This window comes from Pristiophorus japonicus, chromosome 3 (assembly GCF_044704955.1).
Source record: "Pristiophorus japonicus isolate sPriJap1 chromosome 3, sPriJap1.hap1, whole genome shotgun sequence".
In the NCBI taxonomy this organism is placed as follows: domain Eukaryota; kingdom Metazoa; phylum Chordata; class Chondrichthyes; family Pristiophoridae; genus Pristiophorus; species Pristiophorus japonicus.
The window spans coordinates 107,463,783-107,477,876 of NC_091979.1; the positions used below are offsets into that span (position 1 = coordinate 107,463,783).

Genomic DNA, 14,094 nt, shown 5'->3' on the forward strand with positions numbered 1-14,094 from the left:
ATCGAGGGGGAGGAGGGTGGAACTTCTGCCTGCCCCATGGATGTGCCCTGACCCCATCCTAATTCCTGGGACCAGGTATATTTGCATATTGTGCAACTAGACTGGCTGGGGGTTCTACCTCAGCCCCCCAGTTAACACCAGCTTTGCTGAAATATAGGGGAATTTCAGACCTAAGGGGGCCAAAATTCAGGGTCTCAAGAGACCCGTTAATGCCCGTTTGCGGCAGCCATTCCTAAAAATCTAATGGCTGCTGCTTTGGGGTCAACAAGCCGACCCGATCAAATTTCAGGTCAGGGATTTTTCGGCCTGGACCCCATCCCACCCAAGTAGATGCACCGCTAAATTAAAATAAAATAAATATTTACCTATCCATTTTCAGCTCAATCTGTCGATCCCCCGCCATGCAGGTTTTTCTGCCAGTGGACCCTCTGACGATTGTGTACCGCCAGCAGCGCGGCCGCCCTTAAAGGGGAGGGCCCACTGCCGCAATCCAAACCTTTTTGCCGGCCGACTTGCCGGCAAAATACTGCCCACGGGTTCAGCCGGACTGCCAACAGACAGCCTGGCACCCCCTCTTGTGTGCCAGGCTGCTGGACTGGCTGAAACCTTCCCTGGTGGCCCAGTGGCCAAAGTTAAAAAATGATAGAATCTCTCCCCTTTAAGGGAGGGGAGAGAGCGTGGTGATTCACGCTGTGATGTCAACATGTTGATTGACAGCGGCAGACGGCCCCAGCGACCCATTTTCAGCCAGTTAGCCTGGCTTTGAATCGAAGGCCCGCCCCCGTTATGATCCGTTTACTGTAGGACTTTGAAAAAAATTCAAAGTCCTGAAAATGAATCTACTCACCGCGTCAAGAGTTTCAGCGGTGAGTACCAGCTTTCAACTCATAGGTGCGCCAGCTTTCTGGTGCACCTGAATTTCGACCCCAAGATGTCTAACAAAACATTCTGATGGTGACACATGCATAGTGACATGCTAATATTTTGATTGTAAAGTATGAGTGCTGATGTCGCACCAGAATTAATTATTCACATAAGTTGGCCATCAATTGAATTTGCTAGACTAACTTATTAACTTGTTTTAGAAATAGTGCAGCCCTGGAGTAAATACACCATAACATAATGCAAAGGATGTTCTACAGTGCTTAAGTAGCTAGCACAATTGATTACACTGTGCTATTCAGTGCTCAAAGTAGTAGTGGAGAAATATGCATTCACTTAGACAAAGTTGTAGGAATGATTACTGTTCTTATTTCTTTGTAGTTATTTCTCAGGGGAACTGGAAAAATGCCTTCAGGAACCAGGGCTTTTGGCAAAGCTCTTCATCAAGCATGTAAGTTTTTACAGTTCTCATCAGATCTTTGAGTAAGAATAGCAACTTGGCCCAGTTAGTGCTGAATTGGAGAACATTTCATTACTTTACACTTTTCCTTCTGTCACCTGCAAGAATGTACCAAAATAGGAGTAAATGTGCTACAATTCACCTCAGCATCCCAGTTAGGAGGGTGAAATTAGCCAAGGTTTCCACAAAACGCCTAATAACTATCCAGTGCGCTTTGTTGGATAATTTTTGTATGTGGATGTCAGGTGAGTTTGAGAAGCGTACCCCACCCACCATCTAAGTACCAATGGGAACTGTGTCTTTTGCCCCAGATGGATCTCTATGGAATGGTGAGTAAAAATAAAAGGGCAAATAATGAAGTGAGTTCAGGATCTGGCGACATGTCCAGCAGTTAAGGGACAAAATACTTATTCTTTCTCCTCCTTTTTTCTGTTTGCTGCTGCTTAGCATTTAGAAGGAAAGAACAGGTTAAGAGTTTAGATAGGGTGCTGGGCAAAGTAGGAAGTCACATATTTATAAGAAAACTGGCTGTGTTCCCACCACAGAGCTGAGAAAAGCAACAGATTATTGCCAGAAGTAATGACGGGGGTGGGGTGAGGGGGCAGTAAAGGATCTCCCACTTCTCCATTGCCCACAGTGTAGATCAAGTGCCTCCCAACAATGACAGCACTTCTTCATAATGCAGTCAGTAGCTCTCCTTTGCACTATGGAGAGTCTTCTCCTGCAGGAAGAATTCAGATAAACAGAAGGGAATGACAGCAACCGGAAGGAAGCAAGGACATGGGAAGTGAGTTTTCAAAGGGTATCCATAACTGCCTACTTTTGTTTATTTATGAAGTAATTTTAGGGACTGGTTGGTGAGCTGGCATCCTCAGAAGGTGTTTACGGGAGAGGAACGGAAACATGAACCATTTTGTAGCCTTATATAGCAGTGAGGACAATGAGTGATACAGTAGCAAAGAGGTGGCAGAAACCCCATTAATATTGGTTCGGTTACAGTTAGAGCACTATGTCCAGTTTTGGGCACCAATTATAGGCAGGCCATTAAACCTGTAGAGAGTGTATAGTGTAGATTCACCAGGATAATGCTAGGGATTTGCAACAATAAATAATGCCTTGAGGTATTGGAACTATTTCCACTTGAGCAGGGAAGGCTAGGAGAAGGCTAAATAGAGGAATTAAAAATTCTGAAAGGATTTATCGTATATACTCGCGTATCCTACGATCTCGCGTATCATGCGACCCCTAAATTTTCGTCCCCAAAACATGATTTTATCATATATCTCATGTATCATGCGAGTCACTTTTTTGAGATACCAAATGCCACTAGGCTAGGCTTTCAAACAACTTTAACAAGTACCCAACACGTAACAACGATCGAATACAGACCTTAACAACCGAATCATGAAACATCGAGTGGATTCTGTTGTGAAAGCTGTTCGCGAATCGAACACCGATATAGCAATCATTCCAGCTGGCTTGACTCGCGTCGTTCAGCCACTTGACGTATCCATTAATAAGCCATTTAAAGACAATATAAGAAAGAAATGGAATGACTGGATGATGGAAGGAGAGAAATCATTTACAAAGGGAGGGAATATGAAGGCTCCGGATTTGCCTCTACTGTGTTTGCGGGTAAAAGAAGCATGGGCTGAGATAGATGGAGATTTGATTGTTAAAGCCTCTAATAATGCAGCAAACTTCAGAGGGAGTTGTGGGTGGCGATCTCTAGACCACAGCAAAGATACAGTACAAGTGACAATAGAGGCTGCAATCCAGCCCAGGAGATACCTGCCGAGATTCAGCGTGGATACGGTCTGCTTAACAGCCTAACAGCCTAATCTTGGCCAGCACTTCACACCCGCAAATTTTGTATCTCGCGTATCATGCTACCCCCCAAATTTAGGTTACAATTTAGGTCTTCAAAAGTCGCATGATACGCGAGTATATACGGGTAATAATAAATAGGAAAATGTTTCCTCTTGTTGGGGAGTCAATGATGAGGAGTCATGAATTTGAAAAATGTCACTAGCAGAGTGAGAAGAGATGTAAGGAGAATTTTTTTACGAATGGAATGCTTTGCCACAGGGAGTGGTTGAGGCAGAGACCATTGCATCAATTAAAGGAAAATGAGATACATATTTGAAGCAGAGGAAGATACAGGGTTAGTAAAGAGCCGGCACAGACATGATGTGCCAAATGGCCTCCTCCTGTGCTGTAATCTTCTCTGGTTCTATGGCATATGAAGTTCTTTAATCTTCAATTTGCTTAGCTTCTAAACATGTGGCAATAGGAAGCCTACAAAAAATACTCTTATGTACTTACCATAAGAGTAAGAGGGGTTCTAAGAACTTAGTCAGAGGGGCTATAAAAATTCTGAATGCTGTCTTTTCACAGTCAACTCAGTTTGTATGCAGTATGATTTTGATTATTGCATCATTCGTATCTTACCGATCTTTCCCCAGGCATTGAAGATCATAGTGTGTACAACTCAATACCAGGATATTTACCGACTATATCATTAGGGGTGACTAGAAAAGGATAACTCCAGATCTGCATTTTGTTTTTCCAGGAAAGACGCCTAGGCATGTATGTTGTGTACTGCCAAAACAAGCCGAAATCTGAGTACATTGTGATTGAGTATGACGCCTACTTTGAGGTGAGCAGTTGTTTGGCATTTTTCAGTAGTAATTTAGATAAACAGCGCCAATTGGAGACCAGTGGTTTACAGAAAGTTATCAGCAATCTATGAAGAACACAGTTAAATAGTTGGCTGGGTCATGGCAGGAATTTTCTGTTTATAGAGTAGAGATGATTAGTTTTCTTTAGAATTGATTTTTCGTTCTGCTTATTTTGGCTTGTGAAGTGGCCTTATGTGGGGGGAAGTTCTTTAAAAGAAATGTTATTGAAAGTTATAAAAATGGTATTCTAATGTAAATTTCAGGATACTCTTAATATATTCACTATTTAAACAGACACACATATTCAAACAATTACGCCACACTAGCAGTTTTCCTCCTGTTTTTTTTCTCCTTGTCTTGTGAAGACAGGACTACTGAAATGACTGATGGCTATGTAATAGTTCCATGTGCGTGGCAGCCGCCCAGTATATAGTCCAAATATCTATTCTTCATGTCTGAGCTGTTCACCCATTGGGGAAGAACATCATCAACAAGCCCAATCCTGGCTTCACTCAATCACCATACAAGTATACTTTCTCAAAGTGCTCCATGGATAGCAATCAGAAGTATGAATCTTGGTTGCTGATTTTCTCTCCCTAGCCCAGAGACTCTAAGACCAAATATAATGCCTTCACAGTGATCAAAGCATGAAATCACCTAACTCAGTACAAACCAGAGCTGAATAATTTTTGGAATGTCTTGCCCACCAGTTGCAAAAACTGCATACAGTTTTCTAACAATTAATTTAAATGATCATAAAATCAAGCATAGCCCACACCAGAGTTTCTAATATGCACTTCCTGTAGACAAGACTTCCCCCGGGAGTGCAACGTCAGAAAAATTAGTCTATTGAATTTTCCTAGTCTATATGGTTCAGTGTAACACCACAAGGGCCCTTACCCATTGAGCCATTAGGATATCCACTTGACAGTTCTTTTTGAAATCTGGTGGTAGCTCAGCAGACATAAAATTATAAGATATAATATTAAGTATTACATTTTGTGCCTTATTTTGCAGGAGGTAAAAGTGGAATTGAGTGAGAAGTTTAGCCTGAGTGACTATCTCATCAAACCTGTACAGAGAATAACTAAGTACCAGCTGCTGCTCAGGGTGAGGACTTCTCCAACTGATAACCTGCATAGAAACATCGAAACAGAATAGCCGATTCAGCCCCTCGAGCCTGTTATGCCATTCAATTAGGCCATGGTTCATCTGTACCTTTTTGGTAGCAACATCCAGCAGTACCTTTAAGGACCGCTGGTAGACATGGTTATCATGAATGCAGCAGGGCATCTCAATTTTGGGAGCAGTCCTGAAACAGTTGTTAGGTCCCCTATTTGTATATGCAAATTGCCTAACAGCCATTTCAGGCAACGGCCCTGGATATCTATACTGGATCCTTCACTAATAAGATGGCCTGCGCACCTCTGAATGTGCGAAGGCCACCCACCAAATTGGATGCTTAGGCACCCATTTTATCTGTAAAAGGGGCGTGGCGAATATTGCCTCTAAGCTGTGCGGCCGCAGCCCGGGATCAGCTTTTTTAATGTTAAATTTTGCGCATGCGTGAAACTGTGAATGGGCCTTTAAGAGGGCCGTGCAGCCAAAAATAATTAGGGGGAACATTGGGTGTGGCATCAACTATTTTCTTGGCATTTATGTCTGCATCGTAGCATGAAAGCTACTTTCTCTATTGGCACTGTATGACGCAAAATTAGTCATGTACACTGGGCACTCTGCTCACTGGATGTAAATGGGCAGAAATCTTGGATGCAGATAAGTTGTGTTCTTTTGAAGGGATTGCAAAATAAGCACTGTGTTTTGTAACTTGTTGCGGTCAGGACTGTGATCACTAGAAAGCTTTCTTTGTTTTTTTTAAAGGAAATGATCATGTTTTTATCTTGAGGTATGAACATTTTCGGGTTTGTTTTCAAAGAGAGTGGCAGGATAGAAGGATAAAGCAAAGCAGATACTAGCACCAAAACACCACTTATACAAGGGGAAGATGAAATATTTACTTCTGCATGTGTGCTTCATGTGTTAAGGTGATCCACAATATCTTTGTGCAATAAAGTTATTTACGCAGAGTGCTAAATATTCATTAATGACATAAAATTATCTTGTTGCAGGACTTCCTTAAATACAATGAACAAGCTGGGCTCGAATGTGCAGAGATTGCGGTAAAATTTGCTTTCTTAGATTGACAAACATTTATAGTACTAGTGGATCTCCTGTCACATTAGTGGCAGAAAGTTGGAGGAACTGCTGAATACCCATGCAAATATATTAAGTAAATAAATAGCATCTATTTACTGCAAATGTCTTCACATAAATTTTAAAAATTAAGTGAACGGGGCAGTTTAATGGAACGGAGTTTGTGCAAAATTTATTATATTCTAAAAAAAATGTCAGAAAATATCTCAAGGTGGATAAGGCACTGGACCTTGATGGCATGCACTTCTGTCTGTTGAAAGAATTGAGTGAGCAGATAGCAGAGGCCAAAATGTTTCAATCCTCTTAAACTATCTAAATTATTCATTCAGCCCCTCAAAGCATGTTAGGAACGTAGGAGTAGGCCATTCAGCCCCTTGAACCTGTTCCACCATTCAATTAAACCATGACTGATCTTTAACTTAACTGCAATTACCTGCCTTGGTTCCATATCCCTCAATAACCCTGCTTAACAAAAATCTGTCTCAGTTTTGAAATTTTCAATTGACCCAGCCTCAACAGCTTTTTGGGGAAGAGAGTTCCAGACTTCTACTACCCTTTGCATGAGGAAGTGCTTCTATATTTCACTTCTAAATAGCCCCCTTAGATTGTGCCCCCTTGTTCTGGATTTCCTCACCAGAGGAAATGGAGACTAGCTAATGTAACACCTTTGTTCAAGAAGGAAAGAAAGGATAAACTGGGTAACTATAATCAAGTCAATCTAATATCAGTTGCGGGCAAACTCATAGAATCCATAATTTCCTCGTGAGCTCCTAAGGAAATGTTACAGTATAAGGATTTTCATAAGGAGTTCAAAACGTGTTTCACAAGAATCTCATTGGAAAAATTCAGGTGTGTGATATGATCAAATCATCATAGAATCATAGAATGGTTACAGCACTGAAGAAGGCCATTCGGCCCGTCGAGCCTATGCCGTCTCTCTGCAAGAGCGCTTCAGCTAGTCCCACTCCCCCACCCTTTCCCCGGAGCCATGCAAATTTCTCTCCTGCAGGTACTTATCCAACCCCCTTTTGAAAGCAGTGATTGAGTTTGCCTCTACCACCCCTTCAGGCAGTGCATTCCAGATCCTAACCACTCGCTGTGTAAAAAAGAGTTTTCTTATTTCGCTCTTGGTTCTTTTGCCAATCATCTTAAATCTGTGTCCTCTGGTTCTCAACCCTTCTGCCAATGGGAACAGTTTCTCTCTATTTACTCTATCCAGACCCCTCATGATTTTGAACACCTCTAAGGAGAACAACCCCAGTTTCTCCAATCTATCCAAGTAATTGAAGTCTCTCATCCCTGGCATCATTCTCGTAAATCTGTTTTTATAAGAACATAAGAAACAGAAGCAGGATTAAGCCATTTGGCCCATCGAGCCTGTGCCGCCATTCAATAAGATCATGGCTGATCTGATCATGGACTCAGTTCCACTTCCCTGCCCGCTCCCCATAAACCTTTACTCCCTTATCGCTCAAACATCTGTCTATCTCTACCTTTAATATATTCAATGACCCAGCCTCCACAGCTCTCTGGGGCAAAAAATTCCATAGATTTACAACCCTCTGAGAGGAGAAATTCCTCCTCATCTCAGTTTTAAATGGGTGGCCCCTTATTCAGAGGCTATGTCCCCTAGTTTTAGTTTCCCCTTTGAGTAGAAATATCCTCACTGCATTCACCTTGTCAAGCTCCCTCATTATCTTATATGTTTCGATAAGATCACCTCTCATTCTATTGAACTCCAATGTTTTTAGGTCCAACCTACTCAACTTATCTTCATAAATTAACCCCCTCATCTCCGGAATCAACCTAGTGAACCTTCTCTGAACAGCCTCCAATGCAAGTATATCCATCCTTAAATACGGAGACCAAAACTGTATGCAGTACTCAAGGTGCAGCCTCACCAATACCCTGTGCTGTTGCAGCAGGACTTCTCTGCTTTTATACTCTATCCCTCTTGCAATACAGGTCAACATTCCATTTGCCTTCCTGTTTACTTGCTGTACCTGCATACTAACTTTTTGTGTTTCATGCACAAGGACCCCCAGATCCCTCTGTACTGCAGCACTTTGCAATTTTTCTCCATTTAAATTGTAATTTGTTTTACTGCTCTCTCCCTGTTCTGCTCCCTCTCGAAGGCCTTCACATACTTCCTAAAGTGCAGTGCCCAGAATTGGACGCAATACTCCAGTTGAAGCCGAACCAGTGTTGCATACAGGTTCATCATAATTTCGATGCTTTTGTGCTCTATATATCTATTCATGAAGCCCAGGATCTCGTAAGCTTTTTTAACTGCTTTCTCAACCTGTCCTGTCACCTTCAACGATTTGTGCACATATACTCCTAGGTCTCCCTGTTCAAGCACCCCTTTTAGGATTGCACCCTTTAGTTTATAATCTTTGTACCAAAATGTATCACTTCACACTTTTCTGCATTAAAATGTAACAGCATGGATGGAAGGTTCATTGACGGACAGGAAACATAGTTAGGGTAAATGGATTATGCTTAGATTGGAGAAGGATTGGATGTATTGTACCTGAGTAGTAAGTACTGGGTCCACCTTTGTTCTCAGAGATGCTTTGCCATCTGAACTGCCTCTCACTCTCTCTACAGCTCATGGAAATAAGGCCTGAGGACCAATATTGGGGGAACCTCGGGCCTCAACATTCAAGTGAAGGGTTTGAGCTCGGTGGATCCTGCGTGCCCCAAAATGGGCATGTCTGGATTGCTAGGCCAGAGAGAGCTTGCAATGTCGATTCTCCAGGATGATGCCAGGGATGGGAAACTTTGGTTATAAGGAAAGCATAAGACCATTTCCAATTGAGCAATGATGATTAAGAAGAGATTTAATCAAAAATGTTATTAATTATGAAGAGAGTTGATAGACTGAATAAGGAAATATTATTCCCTCTGGATGTCAGTGATGAGGGGCCATCAATTTAAAATGAGGGTATGAGGAGAGACGTTAGGAGAGATCTTTTTATGCAGATTGTTGTTGAACCATGGATTGCTTTGCCACAGAGAGCATGACATATTTCAATAGAAAATGTGTTCAATATTTGAAGCAGAGGAAGATACAGATTTATGGAGAATGCACAGGGTATGGGGGTAATGTTGGATTGCTCTAACCTAGCACAGCCACAATGAGCCAAGTAGGCTCCCTCTGTGCTGTAAAATTCTATGGGCTAGAATTTCCACGGCATCTCCGCCCGGTTTCTCAGCGGTATTGGTTGGTTTGGGTGGAAAACCACCTGGCAGAAATTTCCACAAAAGAGTTCTGCCAGCGGTTTCGAAATACCACTGGGGAGCAGACAGCCGGTGTGCACCGCCAAAAAAATCACTACCGCCCAAGTTTGAAAAAAACGCCCACGTAAAGCAGTCGGAGCTGGGCGGTAGATAAGTAGCACTGCAAAAAAATGTAAGTTAAAGGGTTTTAAATTATTATTTAAAAATTATTTTACAGTGATTAAGTTGAAAAGGGTCCTGAGAATGTTTTCTGATTTTTTTATTTTCTGTTTTTTGCAAAAAATATTTTTTGTGTTCTCCCCTCTCCGAGGCTCAACCCGTAGCCTCGGTCTAAATTTTAGTAAATACCGCCCATTTTGATTAAGAACCGCACAAACCGCCTAGGATCGCGTTTTCCGCCGAGAATCGGGGTGTAAGGTTTTTTCCGCCAGGTGGAATTTATTCCTTGGAATTTTTCGCCCATAGTAATTTTTAAATCTTAGCGGTATTTTGGGCGGCAATCTGGCGGATTATGGGGGGATTCTAGCACTATGGTTCTAAAAACAGTTTTAATTTGATGGTAAGGGGTTGGCCATTTAATTGGATAGGTTTGCACAAATTTATTAATTAAGTAAAAGAAGTATTTAACATAACAGGCTTTCCATAAAATCTATTCATTAAATAAAATAATTGAATGGAGACAAACTCAGCCCAAATGAATTAATTAAATATGAGTAGGCAATTGAACAAGGTTGCACTAAAATAATTAATTAAATAAAAGTAGCAAAGTGAAGCGAGTTCTTCCAAAAATAAGTATTTAGCAAGACCATTAGCAAGGACATTTAATGGGCAGTAGGCTGTGAATAAGCAATGAAGTATGAAGATAAATTGGAGTCCAAATTAATTATTTTTTAACAAAATGGAACGATAGGTGAAGGACAGGAGAGACTGTGGCCTAGAAAGGGAGGAAGAGAAGGCCAGGATTGTCAGGTGAAGGTCAGGACCCAGATAGGGTGATAGAGCAAGCCAGGAGCTATAAGGCAAGAGGCCGCAACCAAGAAAAAATTCAAATTACTTATACGACCAAAAAAGAGCAGTAATGGAGGGCCAGGAACAATTGGAGAGAACACAGAAAGCAGTGGGGCATCCAATAAGAGCAAGGTAGGACTGAGAACATCCGCAACATAGATGGGGAGAGAATACCAAAAACGGCAGGGTGCTGGAGGCAATGCAATAGGGCAGCAGAACAGAGTAGGAAATATGAAATTAATAATAAAGGAAAACAAATAAATACAATGAATTTTAAAAAAAATAAAGCTTACCTGTGAAAATGGTGGGAGGATCCAGCAACAGTGGTGAGAAGATTGAATAATACACATTCCAGCATTTCCCATTAAAAGTAATAGACCGACATTACTCCAGGTGTTATTAAATGTCACAAAGCAGAATGCAGAAAATAGTTGCAACAAGAATGTTATTTTATATATATATGTCACATTAACTGTACAAGAATATGTTTAAAACAGTTTTAAATTCAATCCTATTGAAATATTTTAAGGTCTAGACTTGAGGGCTTTAAGGTGAGTTTTTTTTCCTAAACATTCAACAACCTCTCTTCAGCCTAAAATGTGTTGCTATCAACTGCTCCGTTCCTCAGGAATTTCTACTTGCCTATCAAATCTACCTGCCTTCTAAAAGTGCTCACTTTGACCCCTCCACCCTTTCTAATTATAACTGCATTTCTAATCTCCCCTCCCTCACCAAGGTCATCAAATGCATCTTCACCACACAACTCGGCACCCACTCCTTTCATCACTCTGTTTCAATCTCTTCAGTCTGGTTTTCACAGCATCAAGAAAGTGTTCTATATTCTGTATGTTCTGCAGTGCATTTTCCCTTCTTGTCCTCTTTGAACTTCATAATGGTCAACCATTCCATCCTACTCCACGCATTTTAAAATAATCTAGGGAAGAGATAGCAGAGGCATTACTACACATATTTAATAATTCGTTCAAAAAGGTGTAGTGCCAGAGGACTTTCGGATAGCTAAAGTAATACCTAGATTTAAGAAGGGGGATACATCATGTCCAGGGAACTATAGACCAGTCGGCTTAACATCGGTGGTAGGAAAAATAATGCAATCCCTACTAAAGGAGAAAATAGAAGAGCATCTAGAAACCAAAAAAATAGTAATGAATAGTCAGCATGGATTTCAAAAGGGAAAATCTTGCTTAACCAACTTCATTGAATTTTTTGAAGCGATAACAGAGAGAGTAGACAATGGTAATGCAGTTGATGTAATTTATCTATATTGTCAAAAGGCTTTCGATAAGGTACCCCATAATAGACTGATGAACGAGGTCAGAGAATGCGGAGTGAGAGGACAAGTAGCAGAATGGATAGCTAGCTGGCTTCAAGACAGAAAGCAGAGCGTAGGAGTAAAGGGTAGCTATTCACAGTGGCAAAAGGTGGGTAGTGGTGTTCCACAAGGATCAGTGCTGGGACCACTGTTGTTCACAATTTATATTACTGATTTAGACTTTGGAATCAAAAACACAATTTCTAAATTTGCGGATGACACCAAATTGGGGCGATAGTCAATACTGAGGAGGACTGTAACAAATTACAGGAGATCATTAATAAACTTGTAGAATGGGCATATAATTGGCAAATGAAGTTCAACACAGATAAATGTGAGGTATTACATTTTGGTAGAAGAATAGGGAGGTCACTTATTACTTGGAGTGTGCGAGTCTAGGTGGGGTAGAGGAACAAAGGGATCTTGGAGTACAAATACACAAATCATTAAAAGTTGCAACACAGGTTTGCAAGGCCATTAAAAAAAAGCAAACCAAGCATTAGGGTTTATTTCTAGAGGTATAGAATTGAAAAGTAAGGAAGTTATGCTAAACCTATATCGAACCTTGGTTAGACCACACTTAGAGTACTGTGTACAGTTTTGGTCACCATATTATAAAAAAAGATTTAGAGGCACTGGAGAGGGTGTAGAGAAGATTTACAAGGATAATACCAAAAATATGAGGGTATACATATCAGGAATGGATGATCAGGCTGGGTCTCTTTTCTCTTGAAAAAAGAAGCTGAGGGGTGACCTAATAGAGGTCTTTAAAATTATGAAGGGTTTTGATAGAGTGAATATAGAGAGAATGTCTCCACTTGTGGGGAAGGGCATAACTAGAGGCCATCAATATAAGATAGCCACCAAGAAATCCAATAGGGAATTCAGAAGAAATAGACTTTCCACTTTTGTGCAAATCGGCCAAAAATGGCTGTTATTTCCAGCGTGGGCGGTAAATATGGGTTTTGAGATCGCCGAATTATCGCCCATTTCCAAAACCCTAACTTTCCATTTTTTTAAATGGACGTTACCGCGAGCGATCGAAATGGGCATTAAAATATTTTGACCTTCTGCCGTAAAGTGTCGCTGACCATAGCTACGGCATGGCAACGCTCGTTTCCCGTGTTTCAGGAGGTCAGGAGTCACCATTACATGTGCAGAAGAGGAGACAGAGAGAGAGGGAGCAGAGAGGGACTGAAAGTGTGTGTGGGTGTGGCGTGTGCTTGTTTGGCTGTTGTGGGAGGCAAGAGGGAGATTCACCAGCAGCAAAAAGCCTACTATGCACCAAGAATGTAATTGTCACCGAGTTTTTGTCCAACAAATAATATATAACATGAAACGGATGGAGGAGGCCCTGGAGCTGTTAGCCAGGAATACTGGTGGCAGAGGGCTCCCAGTGGTCCCGGAGCGCGGCACTGCACCCCAAGGTGCCGCACCCCCATTGCTAATGACACGAGAGCCAGGAGGAAGATCTTGCTTCTGGCTCGGAGCACGTTCGCACCTCGGAACCGTCCTCTCCCGTATCCGTCCAAGCAGCAGTTCTGCCGTCATCCCCCCCTAATGAAGCAACACCTAAGGAACTCCTTGGCCAGACGGCTTGGAGTCAGCAGGGGATGGGATAGAGGTGGGGAGGAGAAGCAGGGGGGGGGGGGTGTTGTGGGGGGTGTTGTGGGGGAGGAAAGTGAGGTGCATGGCTGCAGGTATTGTCTGGGGCATATTTTTAGGTTGCTGGTGCTATTTTGGTGGCAGGGTCGGGGCAAAGGGGCTAACTTGTTGGTTTGCATGTGTGTTCTGTTATGCTGGAAATGGGGACCATTGTAATGATGTATATGTGATAAATTTGTTGTGGGGTGGGGCGGGGGTGAGGTGGGGTGTTTTTTACAGTTATACATGATTTTAGACAAATGGTTGGATTAAATGTTTTTTATTTAACATAATTTAACATAATCTTGTTGCGCATTATCTCAGATAACTGCACCGCTACACACTGGTGATTCCTTACCATGAAAGTGTATAATTACATTTAACTTGAATCAACTTAAAATTTAACTGTCACCAAGGTGATGCACACCATTGATGTATGACCCGCACCCAGCAGTGTTGCAACTTTGTGAATAACAACAACATTCTTTCAAGCAAAGCACTAATTTATGAGTTGCTGACGTAAGAGTCTTGCAGCTATGTAGCCACCACGGGCCCTTTCCTGTGGTCTAGAGGGAGGTGGGACATGGTTTCAGAATCAGCCTGATTGTCTGGCCTGAGGTCAACGTCCACCT

At 41.8% G+C, this 14,094-nt stretch overlaps 1 protein-coding gene across 1 annotated transcript in view; it reads left to right on the forward strand.

The window, feature by feature from the left end:
- Positions 1-14,094, forward strand: part of LOC139254239 (kalirin-like) — a 113,345-nt gene that overhangs the window by 63,519 nt on the left and 35,732 nt on the right. Inside the window, exons 6-9 of the mRNA XM_070873657.1 lie at positions 1,264-1,333; positions 3,915-4,001; positions 5,041-5,133; positions 6,153-6,203. Coding sequence (XP_070729758.1) covers positions 1,264-1,333; positions 3,915-4,001; positions 5,041-5,133; positions 6,153-6,203 — 301 coding nt within the window. The remainder of the gene's footprint in view (positions 1-1,263; positions 1,334-3,914; positions 4,002-5,040; positions 5,134-6,152; positions 6,204-14,094) is intronic.